This window comes from Asparagus officinalis, chromosome 8 (assembly GCF_001876935.1).
Source record: "Asparagus officinalis chromosome 8, Aspof.V1, whole genome shotgun sequence".
Taxonomy (NCBI): domain Eukaryota; kingdom Viridiplantae; phylum Streptophyta; class Magnoliopsida; order Asparagales; family Asparagaceae; genus Asparagus; species Asparagus officinalis.
This window is the reverse complement of record NC_033801.1, coordinates 115,367,248-115,386,032: the sequence shown is the minus strand read 5'-3', so window position 1 is coordinate 115,386,032 and position 18,785 is coordinate 115,367,248. Positions and strand designations below refer to the sequence as shown.

The 18,785-nt window shown below is 35.1% G+C and overlaps 2 protein-coding genes across 5 annotated transcripts in view; one reads left to right on the top strand and one right to left on the bottom strand.

The window, feature by feature from the left end:
• Positions 4,050 to 15,281, top strand: LOC109819867. Of its 4 annotated transcripts, none has more exons than XM_020385815.1 (9): positions 4,050 to 4,298; positions 4,890 to 5,357; positions 6,560 to 6,728; positions 7,028 to 7,322; positions 11,401 to 11,473; positions 11,613 to 11,703; positions 13,338 to 13,417; positions 13,487 to 13,764; positions 14,627 to 15,281. In XM_020385815.1, exons 1-8 carry the CDS (start codon positions 4,233 to 4,235, stop codon positions 13,739 to 13,741), a joined length of 1,497 nt encoding a protein of 498 aa, XP_020241404.1. In that variant the 5' UTR covers positions 4,050 to 4,232; the 3' UTR covers positions 13,742 to 13,764; positions 14,627 to 15,281. The 4 variants fall into 4 exon arrangements, with proteins under 4 accessions (XP_020241404.1, XP_020241405.1, XP_020241407.1 ...); XM_020385816.1 differs by having other exon boundaries at positions 7,025 to 7,322; positions 13,338 to 13,414; XM_020385814.1 differs by having other exon boundaries at positions 4,051 to 4,298; positions 7,025 to 7,322.
• Positions 15,532 to 18,785, bottom strand: part of LOC109819927 (small RNA 2'-O-methyltransferase-like) — a 12,294-nt gene continuing 9,040 nt past the window's right edge. Inside the window, exons 6-10 of the mRNA XM_020385915.1 lie at positions 18,338 to 18,785; positions 18,095 to 18,246; positions 17,299 to 17,415; positions 16,896 to 17,024; positions 15,532 to 16,236 (exon numbers count right to left, since the gene is read on the bottom strand). The exon at positions 18,338 to 18,785 is cut by the window's right edge and continues 481 nt beyond it. Coding sequence (XP_020241504.1) covers positions 15,793 to 16,236; positions 16,896 to 17,024; positions 17,299 to 17,415; positions 18,095 to 18,246; positions 18,338 to 18,785 — 1,290 coding nt within the window. The 3' untranslated portion in view covers positions 15,532 to 15,792. The remainder of the gene's footprint in view (positions 16,237 to 16,895; positions 17,025 to 17,298; positions 17,416 to 18,094; positions 18,247 to 18,337) is intronic.

Sequence of the window (18,785 nt, the reverse complement as noted above, 5' to 3'; positions counted from 1 at the left end):
CGAGACGAGCGCGATAGAGACGAGAGAGAGAGAAATCGAGTAGGGTTGGTACCAGCAAAATTTTGTGCTTGAGCGAATCGTGTCATATTCCATGCCATCATTCTTAATTCCTCAACACTCAAACACAATGTAATGTGGGCTCCGATTTCAACGAGTGAGTGAGAATATGCACCTTCACTAACCAAGCATAAAACTTGCTGCTTTGTACCAAGCATTGCTATATATTTATATTATATTATATATATATATATATATATATAATATATATTATATATATATATATGATATATATACTATATATATATATATTATAATATATATATTATAAATATTATATAATTATATATATATATATGATTGGGTATCCTTTCATAAAGGGGAGGGATTCTTCTCCTTGACGCTATTGTACAATCCACACCATTCTCATAAAAGTAGGAGAGAATGTGTGAGTTGCGGGAGATTTGTGCCTATTTATGAAAGGGACGTGGGATTGTGGCACATAGACGCAAGGAGGCGAAATTTCCCTCTATAGATAAGGTCCCATGTTATATATATAAATATACCTATAATATTATATATATATATATATACTATATATATATACTATATAGCCAAAACTTGCTGTCAACTCTAAGTGTTGAAGCAGAAAATGTTATCCACCTAACTTTTTAGTCATTATGTTGCTTAGGGAGTCCGATGAAAGATTATAAGAAGTTTTTTATATATCACTAAATTGAGTGAGCTAAAAAGTCTTGGTGGACATCCACTTAGTTGACATAAGATCAACGTATAATATCATATATATATATATATATATATATATAGTATATTATATATATATTAAATATATATATATATAGAGAATATGGAGGTGAGCACTGGCAGCTACTTCCCCGCTGAGCTGCAAGTGTATGACATGTGAGCCCTCCTTACTAATCACATCGCGTGCTGTGGTGCACATGTATACACTTGCAGCTCAGCGGCGCAGATGGAGCTCCAGCCTCACCTCTCATATTCTCTCTCTCTCTCTCTCGTCATACTATATATACTATAGTATATATTATATATAGTATATCATATATATATATATATATACTAATATATATAATATATATATATATATATTATATATATATAAATTATTTCGTTGTCAATTAAGTGACCATCCACAAAGTGTTTTAATCCACAATTGATTCAAATCTCTTCATATAAGCCCGGATCTCTAGGTATCGATAACTGGTGATGGTGTCACATCATCCCATTCCACTCCTACAATCATTGATTTGTTCCCACATTTGAATGATGCGGAGGCGAGATCACTGTGTTTCTCTTCCCGACATTTGACATGAGTGGAGGATACCATGTGATCTTTGTTCCCACATTTGAGATGAAGGGAGGGGGATTGACACCTCACTACAAGCATTACTTTTTTGTACTTGTACCCGAAGGCATATCATATTTCAGCATATATACTATATATAATATTATAATATTATATATATATATATAATATATATAGTAATATTATATAGTATATATATATAATTTGAATTGTTGCAAAACTTACTGGCGATGAGCCTGAAAGCGCTTATGTCTTAACCACTTTTCTATACCATGTTGTTGCCGGAGCAACAAATAAATGAAAGTATTCGTTCCATTTTCATATAAAAGAAGAGGCGAAGCAAATTTGCATGAGGAAAACGCTGGCCAGGCCCCGCCAAATATCAAATCAAGTAGCATCCCATTATGTATAAATATGGGGGATTATACCTGGAAAGTAAAAAAAAAAAAAAGGCTCGACTTTGAAGATAAAAGTGCTGCCACTTGATCTGTTCTTTGATGCTAACGTTTTCCATTCGAAAGTTAAGGGTTATCTTCTATTGGACCCAAAATATAGAATCAATAAGGGGGACAAGTGAGGTGTCCCCTTCTTATTGGATAATGAGTTGGCCATCATTAATGATGACCAACTCATTATCCAATAGGAGGGGGACACCTCACTTGTCCCCCTATTGGTCCTATATTTTGGATCCTTGGATCCTTAAAGAAATTTTCTTTTATAATAATGCTGCTACTCAACAAAAGATAATCCCAAACCAACAGTTGCTGACTTTAATTATATGCGTTTAAAACTCTTAACTGACGATATCATTAAAGCTGGCAGCTTTACGGGTAAGACGTGCATAAAGAATTTATTTATTAGTATTAATTGAAAGATAAGTTATGAGCTTGAGAACTTGACCACTTCATTATCTATATACTCATCATTGCAGAAAGTAGATAGTTTTTTGTGGTGGTTTTTGTTGCACTGCTAATCTGCTCTCTTTCACTTTCGTTGTAATTAATTAATACACCAGAGAGCTTGTTCATAAATCAGTGGTCTCTAGCAACGAAAGGTTAGGTAATTTGGAAGTTATAAAGAAGAAAAGCATTATAAACGTACATAATATCTCTTGAGAGATGCCAAGACATCAAAACTTGTTTTAACTAATGTTTTAAAACGAATTAGAAGAAAAGCAAACTAATGTAGTATCAATAGGGTTAATTATGGATAGACATCCTACACTTTTATTTCTTGTCAAATAAGAGAATATTAGTATAAAATCCGAAATAAAAAGTTAGAAATTCAGGCATGAACGGGAGTAGTCGTGATTTCACTGCTCTAGAAGATTAAGGACCCGCCTATCGCCCTGACGCAGTCGATCCTCTCTCTCCTAGAGGTAAAAACCTCCTTTTCGGCCGACCTCCGTACTCGGACGATATTAGCAGAACTCCTGCTCAGATGAAGATGGTTGCCCGAAAGGAAAATAATAGTAGTCAAAATTTTAAGAGAGAAATGGAGGAGAAGAGAGAAAGACTTGTTGTTGTTGTGTATCTTCCGAAGGGGAGAACCCATGTATGTATAGGAGCCGGAGGCCAAAGAGTCGTTGCTTCAAATCCGTACACGTTACACAGGATCCGCGTAACTCCCCGCGTCATCTCTGCATCCGTTACGAACGAGTCAAAAAGAATTACAAAACGGTAAAATTAAAGATTTGCGATCCAAAATACGTGTGCAGCGCGCACGCGTGTGTTATGCAAAGCCCACAAAACCCAAAACACTATTCAAAACCCAATAAGAGGTGTTCCATTATAAATCACTTACAATCCAATTCAATTTCCAATGTGGGACTATTCACAAAGACAAAATTGACTTTTCATGAACAATACATCCAACACTATTATTGCAGAGCCTCTGTCGTTCCGCATGAAAGGGAATTCGGGCGACCCTTAGCCTATGTACTATCGCCCAATTGTGAATGGATGTGGAATTTTTTGATTCGTTAATCCTCAATAGGTTTATTTGTCAAAAAATAAATAATTTTCTCTTTCATTAAGAGTACAAGAGGAGAAAGATTTAATCAGGAGGTCTGTTTGCAACGATAGACCTACAGGGGTATGTTTGTTTGCACTTGTGAAAATAATAAAGAGGTCCTATCTGCAGTTAAACTTAGAAAATCCTGGGTGAAGGTTAAACTGGCAAATAAGAAATTAGAGGGTGGTATTAAGAAATACTAAGGGGCTGTTTGGTTGTATGTTTTTACCATGTAAAAGGATGGAAAGTGTAAAAAAGTGGGTCCTAATGTCAGCTTTCATCACTTTCAATTGTTTGTTTGTAGTTGTGAAAATAGTGTAAAGTGATTTCATATGCTGATGTGGCTTGTAAAGTGATTTCATAAAAAAAGACATGATTTTAGGAGAAAGCTAACATTGAAGTCAGGAAAAAATAATAAAAAATAATTCCAACCAATATGATCATTTGAGTAGGGATCACTTTTTACGCTTTCCAAACAAACAATTAAAGTTACATTTACAAACCAAACAAGCAATTTATGATTCCAATGGAATAAAAAACAAACAAAGAAAAATATAAAAGTAAAATTGATGAGGTGGACAATAACTTTTCAAGTTGTGTCATAAATACACAACTTTACCAACAACAACCAAACAGCCCCTAAAGCATCTGGGGTTAAAGAAGGGGAAAGCCCTAATTAAATGTGTTAAGTATATCAATAATTGAAGTCGCGCTTGAAACTTTGCTCCTTTGTTCCGACTCCATGACCTACTCTCTTCTCCTTCGCGAAGAATTTCAGGGGACGACATGATCCCTTAAAATTCTGTTTTCTAGGGTTTTTGTGCAAAATATTTGGTTGGAAAAATTCGATCTTTATCGTTTAGAATTGGGAAAATCCATGGAGAATTCAGGAGTTCCAGCACAGTCAGCTGAAGGGGCGGCCTCTAGTTCCTCAAATCAGCAGGTAATTCCTCTAATTCTCGGTAAAATTGGATAAAATAAATCTATTTTTCTAAGAAAGCTGCTCACTTTTTTAATCCTATTTCAGTGTCTGAATATATAGCTCTCGTGCAATTGATGCTTGAAGTTTTCTTCTTGTAAACTGTGACATATAAGCAGCTTTAATATTTTTTTTTCCTCAATAATGTATTCACGTAGAATGTAAAAAGTTCGGTTGTCTAATTCTGCTAGTTTGATTGTTATCATTTTTTGATGCCAGTCTTATGACTCTTTTTTTTAACCGATTCCAGATTTACTTCATGAACATTAGGAGTCTGTCACTATTTAAAATATCTAGGGTTAATTGCAAATAGAGCTCTTGTAATAATACAGCGTTGTGCCACTTATTACCCTTTAAGTTTGAAGTGGAGTGTCCCTTTTGCAATATAATTGAAACGGCGTTCAATTCTCACATGTTTATCCGCTCGTACAAGCTTAATGGTCAATAAGTGGTATATTGTGATACTACAAGGGGTCTATGTGACATTAACCCTGATATCTAGATGTTGTTTATGTGAGATGTATCTAATGAAATGGACTTTGAATGGTTTTATAGGCATCCAGCCTGCAGGATGCAAATGAGGGAGAGATTGTATCAGCCAATCATTCTAGACGACCGAACCTTTCCTCGTTACAAATACCTACGAGATCTTTAGAGAATGCATTGCCTAGTTCTAGTTCAACAAGAGCAGGGCCATCTGGCTTGCCTCCGAGGCCTAATTCAACCAAGACGAAATCATCCACCAAGAATCTACTTCCTCAAAGGAGCTTCAAGACAAAGAGTTCATCAATCCCGGAGGGCGACAGGACAATTCTTCTCTTTCCTGGGATACCATCTTCAGAAGGACAGAGAGATAAACCTTCTATATCAAGGCAATTCTCTTTTTCCAAGGTCTTCTCTTCTGTCTCAGGCCTATCAGCAAAAAGAACCCATTCTTTACCAACCACGCCAATTGCAAATTCAGGTGCTGCATTAGTAGACTCGACACATGATCGGCATGTTATAGACATGCCTAATTTGGATGTAAGTACTTGTGTCTATATATGCGATTTCAGTTATTTAAGTATGCTATATAAGACTGATGAATAAACAAATCTATATGAAGCACGTGTTTCTATTTGAGTTGAGCTATTGTTGCTATGGAATATAAATTTTGATTGCCATGAATATCACTGTCTTAATTGGACTGAAACTCTACAAATCAATTGAGACGGACATTTATCAGACTTTTTGCCAAAAGCTGGAATATCTTGGATTCAAGTACTGGCATATGTGAAAGTGTTACTTGACTATGATTAAATTATCACTTCTGTAGTTCTGTGTCTAGTTTATGTGTTACGAAGGTTCTGGCAAAGGTGCACGCATATGTGTTAGAGATAGAAAAAATAATAAAATAGGAAATTTAGGAAGTAGAATAACTTGAAGTATATCAGTCCTTGTCTCCTCTAGACTGATGTTCTTTCCCCAACAAGTGTATAGCCGTGACTTTGTTAGGTGGAATTAAATTGCTTCCTCCGTTCATGATGACATTTAGCTTGAGTTAAATCAAAATAACCATTATTGTAATGTGTATTATTATCATAATTACTTTCTAAAACTTATCTCGTGGTCTTACTTGCTAAGAGGTCCGCAGAAGCTGGTAATAGCAAGAAGTGATTTCCTATCTGTATAGGAGAGTTTAAAAGCTTCTTGCATAGCAAGAAGTGATTTCCTGTCTGTATAGTTTAAGATCAGAATAAGTGGGAAATGCAAAATTAGGTTTTACCTTCTAGAAGTTTCATCTTTTAGTTTAGGTTGTCATTAGTAAGTTAGTAACAACAATTGTTTTTTTAAATCCTCCTATATTAGATAGCTAAAGAGAAGACACATCTACTTGTAATGCGAGGGACTAAACTTGAATCAACTCAGACACTTGAAAGAGAAGGAAATTTGCGAATTTAATGTTTATTAATTTTCCTCAATCATCATATTCATATGTAGTTCTCTCTTCAAAATCTACTAGTACTATATTGGTTGAGTTGCTCATTTGTATGATTATTCTCCTTAAGCACTTTTCCTTAATTTTCTGTTAACTCACGCATACTCATTATCAGATTTTAAGGAAAGAAGTTTTGAGATAGTCTCTGTTATCTGTTTAGAAGTTTCCAGGTCTTCATTGTTAGCTTTCCTTTCTGGACCTTTTTGATTTATTTATTTATTTATTTATTTATTTGTTTATATAACAGAAACAACAAGTTCATACACACATTTCCCGGTCCTTTTCAGTACCAGGGAATGTCAAAGGTAAACGCTTGCAGAGAACAGATTCTTTAGGCCTGATTCGTGTGATTTCAACTCCTCGTCCTTCCCCAGTTGAGAATGCGATACAAAGTGATATCGTTGAGGTTGTAAATGGTAAGAGCTCAGCATCATATATTTTTGTTTCTGCGTGTTATGCTACTTATCGATATCGTTACATGGACAATTTCTTATAACACATCATAAACAAATTCATCTCTAAATAGTGGAAAGTCTATCTTACCAGTTTCCACGGACAGAATCAGCCATCATATGTTTCTTATTAAAAAGCTATTAAAAAGCTTTTAGTCACTGTCATAACTCATCTATCTTGCTCCATATGAAATAGTATTTATTTTTGTCAAATCCTATCATGCTAAAGAACCTTCAATATTTGCATAATATCTTTACAGCAGCTGAAGATGAAGGTGAAGATATTCCTGAAGAAGAGGCAGTCTGCCGCATATGCTTTGTTGAGCTTGCGGAAGGAGGGGAAACTCTTAAAATGGAGTGTAGCTGCAAAGGGGAGCTCGCTCTTGCACACCAAAATTGTGCGATAAAATGGTTTAGCATAAAGGGGAATAAAACTTGTGACATCTGCAAACAGGAGGTCCAAAATCTACCAGTAACACTGCTTAGGATACAAAATCCACAGTTTGGTAATAGAAGGGCACCAAATGCATTGCAGCAAAGAGAGGCTGCTAGCTACAGGTAACCATGACCTTGAAAATAGTAAATCCTAGCTTATTATTGAAATTTCACAAATGAACATCCTCTTCGCATTAACACTATGTTTGTCTGCAAATCTGATATGTGAAGACCAGCATCATGCTTAGGCCTTCTCTGATCTGATCAAGTTGATCATTTATATTCCTCAAGAGACATTTGGTTTCTCCTTTTTTTTAACTATATGTTACACTTTTATTGCATGGATATTTAAGCTTATGTAGTTATAAAATTATAACTTATACAACAACAACCAAACATTTATTCCAAATGTTTGGGGTCGGCTACATGAATCATATTTTTCCATTCCATTATATTGCGGATTATATCCTCTGTTACGTTAGTCTTAATTATATCCTTCTTAATTGCTTCTGACCAAGTCATTCTAGGTCGACCTCTAGATCTCCTAGTCCCATTAACTCTAATATTATCACTTTTTCCTAATCGGTGCACTAAGGGGTCTCATTTATACATGACTAAACCATCTTAATCTATTCTCTTATTTTATCCTCAATAGGCGCAACCTCTAATTTAATATAGATGCATTCATTTCTTACCCTATTTTTTAATGTATACCCACAAAACCATCGTAATATCCTCATTTCTGTTACACTCATTTTTTGAACATGTTTTTTAATTGCTTAACATTCTGATCCATAAAACATAGTTGGTCTTATAACCGTCCTATAGAAATTTTACTTTAGTTTCATTGGTATTTTACGATCACATAAGACTCCCGAAGCACTCCATTTCAACCATCCCGATTTGATTCGATGCACAACATCATCCTCTATCTCACCATCATGCCTAATGATAGATCTTAAATAGCAAAAATGATTAGTTTTAGGTATTTCCTGGCCATCAATATGTACCATAGGCTCTCTTTCTTTCCTACTTTTACTAAAAATACATTCCATATATTCTATTTTATTCTATTAATTCTAAAACCTTTAGACTCAAGAGCTTGTGTCCATCTTTCTAATTTAGAAATAATATCTCTTTTAGTTTCATCAACTAAGACTATATCATCAGTAAATAACATACACCATAAGATTTTATCCTGAATGTGCTTAGTAAGTTGGTTGATAACTAATACAAAAAGATAAGGATTTAAGGTTGACCCTTGGTATAAACCTATGGTAATAGGAAATGATTTAGTCTCTCCTTCATTAGTTTTATTCTAGTTGTTATTCTATTATACATATCTTTAATCACATCAATATATATATTAGATACATGTTTCTTTTCTAACACCCACCATATTACCTCTCTAGGTACTCTATCATAAGTTTTTCCTAGATCAATAAAAATCATATATAAATCATTTCTCTTCTCTCTATATCTCTCCATTAACCATCTCAAAATGTGTATAGGTTCCTCAGTTGACCTCCCAGACATAAAACTAAATTGATTTTCAGATATACATGTCTTTTTTCTTAGTCTTTGCTCAATTGCCCTCTCTCAAAGTTCATAGTATGACTCATGAGTTTTATACCTCGATAATTTGAACAACTTTGTATATCCTCTTTATTTTTATATATTGGTATCAAAATACTAATCCTCCACTTATCCGGCATTCTTTTCGTCTCGATAATTTTGTTAAATAGTTTAATTAACCATCCTAAGCCTATATCTCCAAGACATTTCTAAACTTCAATAGGGATATCGTCTGGTCCTACGGCCGTCCACTTTTTATTTTCTTTAGAGCATCTTTAATCTCGCTAATTCTAATTTTACGATAATATCTATAGTTCCTATCTCTCGCTAATTCTAATTTTACGATAATATCTATAGTTCCTATCATTCACTATATGGTCAAAATCTCTATTTTGCTCACTTGTTTGATTATCATTAAACAATTGATAAAAATAACCCCTCCACCTCTCTTTTATTTTCCCGTCGGTCACTAGAACTCTTTGATCCTCACTTTTAATACACCTAATATTATTCAAATCTCTACTCTTCCTTTCTCTAATCTTAGCAAACTTATATATATCTTTCTCTCCCTCCTTAGATTCTAACTTCTTATAAAAAATTTCATAAGCTTTGTATTTATTCTCATTTATTCCTTACTAGTTTATATTTTCTAAGTTTTTCTTACTCTTTTGCCACTCTTTATATAAAGTTTTCTTCTCTCTAATAACCTTTTGCACACTCTCATTCCACCCCCAACTCTCCTTACTGTCTAATCTATAACCTTTAGATTCTCGTAGTATATCTTTAGTCACTTTCCTAATACAATAAGACATGTTATTCCACATAATATTAGTCTCATTATCTATGTTCCATATATCTTCTTTCATTATTTTATCTTTAAAATGTATTAAATTCTCTCCTTTTAAATTCCACAATTTAGTTCTTAGTCTTTTGTTCACGTTAGTTTTCTACTCTACTTTTTAATAGATATGTCTAAGACCATCAATCTTTGTTGTGTACTTAAACTCTCTCATGGTATAACTTTACAATCCTTGCATATTAACCTATCCGCCATTCTAGTAAGAAAGTCTATTTGACTATTATTAAAACCGTTTTTAAAGGTTATTAAGTGTTCATCCCTTTTTGTAGAAAGTGTATTTGCTATTATCAAATCATACGATATTGCAAACTCTAGAATTGATTTACCCATATCGTTCTTATCTCCATACCCGAAACATCCATGTATCCTCTCATATCCGTTATTATGCTTACCAACATACCCATTAAGATCCCCTCCTATAAGTACTTTCTCTCCAAAAGGAATTTATTGTACTAATTCATTTAATCTATTCCAAATTTTTTTAGTACTTTTGGGCAAGCCTATTTGTAGTGTGTAAGTACTAACAATATTAATAACCTCTACACCTAAGACAACTTTTATTAATATTATTTTATCTTCAACTTTTCTTACATTTACAACACTTTTATTATATTATCTACAAGAACTCCCACTCCATTCCTATTCTTCTCTTTTCCCGTGTACCAAAGTTTATATCCGGTCTTTTTAATTTCTCTAGATTTTTCACTTATCCATTTAGTTTCTTGTAGACAAATTATTTTTATCTTTCTTCTAATCATGACATCCACTAATTCCATTGTCTTTCCGGTAGGTGTACCTATATTCCAAGTAGCTAATCTAATTCTATTTTCTTGTAAAAGTCTCCTATCATTTTCCTCTTAGACCGTTCTAGTCTATGCCTAATACTATTAGGTACCCTATTAGAAGATTGTAGATTCTTAACAATATCTGTTTGAAAAAATTCTTATAAACACCAATATTAACACAATATCTGTTTGAAAAATTCTCAGTCTGATCAAGCTAATTTCACAAAACCCCAAAACGTTGGAGTTTTTTGCACAAAACCCCTGAGCTTTGTAAATCTATGGCCCTTCTGTACTTTGGGGAGTTTCACACCTTTTGGAAATTACCATTGACGGAGTTATAGGGTCAGACAAAATGCCTACAATACCCTATTTAGAACATGTTCATTTTCAGGGACTAGGGTAAAAAACATAGGTGTTGACGAAATTTTATTTGGTGATCAGTGGCAAAATGGCCTTTTTTTGTCACATGTGGCACACATGAGACGTTTAACTTAATAGTGTCAACCACGGTAGCAAAGTACAACTTTAGGGGAGTTTGTGGAATTACAAAGTTCAGGGGCAACAAACCCCAAGTTAAGGGGGTTTTGTGACATTGACCCTTACAAAATCCCAAGTTTGTTCTATAAACAATTTATTTGATGTCTTTTCCATTTGTTCCTTCTGGAGGATGATGATGAGCATCTAATTCTTATTTAATTGTCTGCATCTTGTTCATAGATTGTTATAGCACAACTCATGATACCATTGACTCAAGGTTTTTGTTTAGAATCCATGGTCGAATATGAGTTTCATAGCATATCTCATGATACCATGTACCTCTAAAAATTGATGAGAGAAAAAAAATGCTGTAATACTCTATTTAGGTCAGAACCTTTCCAGGAGTTTCTGGATCAGGATAAGATTTGTATTTTGGCTGAGAGCTGTGTTTGGTTACTGTTGGTACTAGGAGTGAATATGTTGGTGTTTTTTCCTCCTCTGACAGGGTCTGGCAGGATGTTCCAGTCTTGGTGATGGTCAGCATGCTTGCCTATTTCTGCTTCTTGGAGCAATTATTGGTGAGTGACCAGTTCATGTAGACATAAGTTAATCTTTGCTTCATATGTGTTATAACTTATATGCTAGTTTAGCGTTTACATGTTACAACTTTGCGTTCTGTAAACATTGCCAAATGACTGAAACACTTTAATGGCACAGGTTACAGATATGGCTTCACGAGCCCTTGCTATATCATTGCCTTTCTCTTGTGTTTTGGGTCTCCTCTCATCCATGATAGCTTCCACAATGGGTAATTATCACGTCCAATATTTTCCTAGTTTTCTTTTCTTTATTTTCTGCTTTCATCTTTTTTAATTTTAAAATTTTCACGGCTCCGGAAATTAAAAATGTATGTAGTTAGTCATAAACTTAACATATGATGCATAAGTATTTACTGCACATTTGCAAGTTGGTCGTAGACTCTAGACCAAGAGAACATGAAAAACCACGCCTCAGTATGTATGGCCCATAATAGTCCAAATTGTCGATATATGTGCTCATCTACTCCTCTATACAAATGGGAGAACCCAAGATTCACTATTCATGCAACAGTAATGCCACAGTAGCATTTACTGTAGCAAAATGAAACCGTTATTGTTTTTGAAAAATATTACTGTAGCACACGGAAACACTGTAACAGAGCGGGGGGCTAGCAATTAAAACTACTGTAGCAGTTAAAACCGGGATTACTGCAGCGGGGGTGTTCACACTAGTATGTTATATTATAGCCTCCTCTAGACCCCTGTCATAAGAAGTTTATCAATTGTTGAAATTGAATAGCTGTATTGTGGAGGTCTTATGAGGTTCCCTTTAAGTTCAGCATAGGGTCTGTTACGAAGTTCCCTTTAAGTTCAGCAAAGAATTAAAATTCTGGGAAGCATGAAAAATTAAGTACTTATTCATTTCTCATGTTGCAGATTATAGAAATTAGATTTAGGGTTGCCTTACATGCTACTTCAGTGAGCTTATCCCTCATTCTACTTGATTTTAGGAAATTTATCCTTATTCGTTAATGTGAAGTGATCATTGCAGAACAGAATAGCGAAACTAAGAAAAATGGAAATGTTAAAGCAAGCTTTTACTTGCAAACTGTCTTTAGTTATTTGTCTCCAAAGAGTTCGCGTAAGGAATTATCAAATTGATCTGAAGTGAATGCTTTTGGCTTATCCAAAAACCCATGTGTTAGACTGTAGCTTCAGTAAATGAAAAGCTATATTAATAGAAGAAGCAGAATGGAAGAGGAGAAATTCTTTTATAATTTGACTGGATGAGAATAAGGAGGATTGTAGCTTGAAAATGAAAAACAAGTGCTTGCAAGTTCGTGCTGCAGATGATGTACCCTACAAAGCATGGCAAAGCACCAAAAGAAAGCGCTCTCTGTATAGGTTCACAGGTGCTTTCTCCAACAGAGAAGATGGATAGAAAGCACACACAAAAAGACCTAACCTAGTTGAGTTCAACCTTAACCACTGATTGTACTCCAAGTTGGTGACCCTTAGAAATTTGTTCACATATGCACGACACAAGAACATGTATAACCCATGCACAAGCCCGACAAAATTAGGATTGAATAATATTGACATATAGATGTTCTACTTTGCTCTCACGTCTTCAAAACAAGATTTACCGTATCCGTTGATGCGATGATCCATGCTTCATCTTCTTAGTTGGTTATCTAGTTATTATGAAAATCGTCCTCCTAGTGTTGACTGATATCTGTTCGAATCATTGAGGAAAAAACACCATAAGCTGCGCCTGTTGTAATTTATGGATATTTCTTTCAAATCCTGATGCATTTTAATCTTCTTGTGTGCTCTATTTATGTAGAGGTTTTCCTTGTTCATAATCCAGCAACTTGTTTCTCGTCATTTATTTTGTTTACAGTGAGCAAGAGTTATATTTGGGCTTATGCTTCCTTCCAGTTTGCAATTGTAATCCTCTTTGCTCATATCTTCTACAATGTGGTAAGAGTTTTATTCTTGCAATCACAATAGTCAGACAACTAGTTCTTATATTCATATTGAAATTTGCAGCTCAGAGTGGCTCCTGTGCTTTCCGTCCTGCTTTCATCATTCACTGGGTTTGGAATTGCAATAAGTACAAATTCTCTGCTTGTAGAGTACTTGAGATGGAGAACTAGGCGAAATATGCTATTGTCTCAGCACCAAAATAATGGTGAACAGCACCAAGAGCCACGAAATCATCATGAAGCCCAGAATAGTGATGTGAATGTGCAGCAAGAAATTGAAGGCCAGACTGGGAATACCAATGCTTCACAAAATGGATGAATTTTGCTAGTTTTTTCTAAAAGGTAATTTCTTATAGAGAACTTGACAAGGTTTTCTCATTGTTTATGCTCTTCATATTGCTGATCCTTAATAATGATCGAAACATCTCACTTATATATACTTTTCCTTTTGGGGTCTATGGTAAGTTGTTTCTTAGAAGCCAATTTTAAAACTTCAAAAAATTAGTTTTATTTTCCCTTTTTTTTGTGAGACAAGAAAGAACCCTTTCAGTTCACTTCTTACCGAAATATATGTACTGCAGATGATATGCTACGTAGTCTATGATGTTATGTAAACCTTTTAATTGTATGTCAAAAGTGCTCAGAAAGCTCAAATAAGCTTCATCTCTTCTATTCTAACATGTACTTCAAGAACAGTAATCATCCGTCTAACTGATTGTTGTTACATGATACAAATAAAATAATCATTTTGCAATATGCCTCTAGGTGTGTGCATTAATGCATAGTGAACTTGAGAGACTTTAATGATGTGAACTTCTGCTTATAATTCTCTCTTTTGTACTCTTTGAGTTTGAGCTAGTTTTTCATTTTACATACTAGGATTTTCTCTCCTGCTTTATTTTATCTTATCGTTCTCTTGATCTCTTTTTGCATTCTTTACCCCCTTCTTGTTGAGGACTTTTGATTCTTAAAGTGATCTTAAAGAGGAATACGGATACTGTTCAATCTTTATTCAGTCTGTCTTAAAGCTTTCTGCTTGAATAAAGGATCTTAATATTTGTATATAAGGTATGTCCTTGTATCAGGAACAAAAATTTGCCATGATTTGAAAATAAGAATCCGCAATCATAGTTCTGATATTTATTTATTTATTTAATCACTCATTTGTGTTTACTATAAAACTTGCTTCCTATTTTTGTGTCAGATTCTCTTGTTTCGCAATCTGTCAAAGGATAGATAAACAAGGATAAAGGTCGAGGTATCTGCAACAAGCAACACATTTTTTGATATCATATACAGTGAGCAGCGATTAGATACAGGTTGAAGAAGAAATACACGGTGGACCTGTTACTAATTATTTGTACAAACTGGAGGAATTGTCCAGTTCCTCGTATTGCCGTCAGTTTGTGTGTGGCAATGATAAGTGTGATATTCTCATGTTGTGCATGAGAATGAGAGTGCTTTCAAATCCTATGTTTTTTTTTTGTTTTCTTTAAACTGCCATAGAATATATCATGTATATGTTACAGCAAGTGTTGAAAGCGTGTTTGCAGGAGTCATTGAGGTGAAGAATGTGTCGAAGATGTGGAAGAATTTTGTGAATACTCCTGGTACAATTATATCCATGACAAGCACCAAGTCGTAGGTTTAAGTTGAAGCCGGTTGTAGATACTCAAAATGCTTATATTTCTCGAGGAGACGGGCTTCATGACACGAAGCACAATTGCCTAGCACTTGAAAGCTTGTAAAACATTCGACTATTCTTCTCTTCCCTGCTCCTAAGCTGTTTTGGTATTGGGATTTCAGTTAATATGTATCAAAGGATTGTCGGAAATTGGCTATGTTATTACTTTGTATAAGTTTGTCTATGAGTTGCATTTGAATAAACTATCTACGAGTACCAATTGAATTTCCTTAAAATTTGGGGTCATGTTGAAATCAAAGGCAATATCTTCATATAAGGAATCAAGACGCAGATTCACATTGCTATTCAGTGAAAAGCTCTTTCATCGGAAGATTAGCAGATATTAAGCTGGCACTATTGCTCCCTTGTAGCCGTGGGCTTTTGGTAGCATTATCACCCAGATTGCACATCTTTTATCCACACGCTGAAATATACAAGTATTACTTTGATACGGTAAGGTCTCAGAATCTTTTAAACCATCTGTTGACAAACTTCTATAAAGACAAAAGTAAAGCTAAAACTGAAGCACCTTTGTTAGACAGCTAAGCGAATTAGTCCCTAATTCATCTCTCAGAGCCCATTAATCTCCACCGATCTAAATTAGAACCCCCATAAAAACAAACTAATCCTCCATTAGCTGCTGTAGAATGCCTCTACACTAAATTGGAGTTTATCTGTTAAGAGTGTCAGACAGCAGAACTGGAGCAGTGATTCCATTCCCAAATGACTCTATAAGGGCAAGCTGATTCTCTATTTTCCAAAAGCTTCTCCTCTGCACGGTTCGATCGAATTCTAAAGACAGCAATCTGCGAAGCAAAACCGGGCTCAACATCACCGGACCCACCAACTCCGCTAAACTCGACACTGTAGTTATGTCGAACTGAAAGATCAGTAGCCCATTGTTCAAACTGCTGCCTCGTCCACTCAAACTTGTGATCATGGTTACGAAATCTGCAAGTAGTCGATGACTTCTCTTCCGAGTCCTCTTCTTTGTTGGGGAAAGAGGATTTTTGGAGTATAGGATTGTATTCGTAGTTGGGAGTTGAGATAACAAGTATTCGAGGGCAGAAAGAACTCAGTACGACATCACCAAATAAGCACGCCTGATCCTCTTCCATGTGTTCAATCACCTGTAAATTGTTATGATGAAAAGATGGCATTTTTTAGAAATCATACATAATATAAAGTTTATTTTTTCATAAATATCTAGAAAAAATCCATTCACAGTTTGGTCTATTCTAAAACTGTCAGCCTGATCCTATTTTAAAGTTGTCTATATAAGACTATATTGAACCAAGAAAATTGAGAACTGGATATTAACTTAATTTGAGTACAAATATAATTTCTATTGGTAGAGACTAGAGAGAAAAGAGAATGCAGGTCATCTGCCACCGTGACATTGTCATTTATAAACTTTTCCAGAGAAAAGAATGCAGGCTATCTCCCACTGATATTCACAATGTTTATCTTCATGGATAACGTGCTTCGCACACAGCCTAAATATCCATAACTCCTTACACGACCTTTCCTTGTTCAGCACATAATACTAATAACTACTAGAAATCCATTCCTGAGAACATAATTTATCTTCAAGTACCACACCATTAAACCTCAATAGAAGTTATTTTTTTAGGAAAACCCCAAATACGAAATAAAATGGCTGATCCTCAAGTTTGGTGAAATTTCCTCCATCAGAACTACAGCTTTAATTTATATATATAAATATCACTGAGCAGCCACTTAAAAATACCAGCCTACTTTTTTAAAAAAGGACGAGTTTGATTGATACCTCTAAACAAGTGCCAATATCGAATCCGTACAATCTGGAGTCGAAATCTGTGATTGATCCATCATAAAGCACAGCAGACTTGATGCTATCTTGCAGTACAGAATTTTTGCTAAGTTTTGAATGTATAATCTGCACGGTTACAATCATAATGAGAATTATGGTGCCCAGGAGGTAGCCTGTTAGCAACAGGATTTGCTGGATAGGCCTACTTAAATTACAGGGATTAAAACACAGATATGTAAAAGAAAAGAAATAAGAATCTGATGAAGGAATAGCTTGATAGGGGCAAAGAAAGCATTTTAACAATTGACATTCTGATTATACAAGCTACTTAAGAAATTTACTTCAGAGGATCTGCGGAAGTTGTGAAGATGAGGAATATGTCAAGTTCAGAAGGCAATACCTTTGCTGCACGTGTAAGAGCCTTGCATGAAATATCTACACCGACAATCCTTTCCAATGTAGTTGAATGCTCCAATAGGGAATCAAGAAGGCTACCAGATCCACATCCAAAATCCACCTGTAATTTATAAAGCCAACCGTCAGTGTCAGTTAGTCCTGGAGTTTGACAAGAAAAGTAACATCATCACCATCATCTCATCCTATAACCACTAAAAATGGCGCTCATTGGGTGGGACTTCTCACAGGAGTCTCCAACAAAAGATTTCAAGAGAATTCAACCTTGTCTGTCAACCAAAAGGTAACACTCTGAACATCAAGGGTAAGAAATGAACAAGAGGGGTCATCATAAACCTGGCAGACCACTATGCATGCAGTTCAAATTCATGGGACCAAGGAAACATCAATTTTTTTTTAAACCAAGAACAAGTACTGAAGAGGGAAGATGATAAATTTGCTATGGCATAAGCAGGGGTGGATTTGTATTGTTGATTAGGGGTGCAGTTGCACCCCTGACAATCTGGAAATTACAATTGTAGAACCTTCTACAATTGTAATCTGCTCCCCGTAGCTTTAAAAATTTTGCACCCCAGCTTCAATTTTCAAGCAATTTGCATTTGGCATTTACATATTAGTAGTTCATTTTCATCTAGGTAAATAAAAACTTATCGTCTGCTCCCCTAACGAAATTTTTCTGGATCCGGGACCAGGGGTAAGTGACCTCAAGTCTGAATCATAATATTAGCAAAAGAGAAAAAGAGGATATTCCTAGATCTGACAAGAGAAGATGGAAAAATTACCAAGCTAACCAAATTAGATTCATTGATATGCCTCACTGCAAATTCAACCCGCTGTTTTGAGAGAGGAGGGCTGAAAAAAGCCTGCTCTAATCTTTCCTCCATGGGTTCTGTAACCCGCAAAACCCTCAAGGAGTACTCCAGAAAGCAGTTGGCTGAAAGAGAATGACACGAATGTCCAAATTATTTGATAGCAACACTGGTTAGATAACAAAATCTAGATAAATAAGGTAGCATGAAACTCACACAGGGAAATGTTTGAAAGGTTTTTAGTGCATTCACCAGCAGCAGCCAAGAGCAAGTCCCTCGAAGGCAGCGATGTAGTGAAGCGTGCAGATTGGTTGACAGACAATTGAGATACACATGTCTCAAGCTGCTTGATTACAGAACCAGAACCTATCTCAAACTCAAATTCATCCTTACTTTCTATCAGCTCCTTTATAGGCTCTTCTTTACTCCTTAATGTAACAGCATAATTTATGCAGGTTAAAGATCCATGGGAAGGAAACATACCAGAATCATCACCTTCCATGTCGTCAAGAATCACTGCATTATCCTGATTCGGATCAAACCGACCTTTGTAGATTGATCCGAGAGAGGTGCACTTTCTGGAGTTATAATTCTGTTTTCCTCGATAAATAGATACCAGCAATTCAAATTCCCGGCAAAAGTTTATGGGGTGCATCCTAACATT

What these genes read in the sequence shown, in the direction of transcription:
- LOC109819867 (XM_020385814.1), top strand. Translation starts at nt 4,233, where the DNA reads ATGGAGAATTCAGGAGTTCCAGCACAGTCAGCTGAAGGGGCGGCCTCT. An exon ending in TATCGTTGAGGTTGTAAATG is followed by an intron (nt 6,729 to 7,024) that starts GTAAGAGCTCAG and finishes ATATCTTTACAG; the next exon opens with CAGCTGAAGATGAAGGTGAA. An exon ending in CTCATATCTTCTACAATGTG is followed by an intron (nt 13,418 to 13,486) that starts GTAAGAGTTTTA and finishes TGAAATTTGCAG; the next exon opens with CTCAGAGTGGCTCCTGTGCT.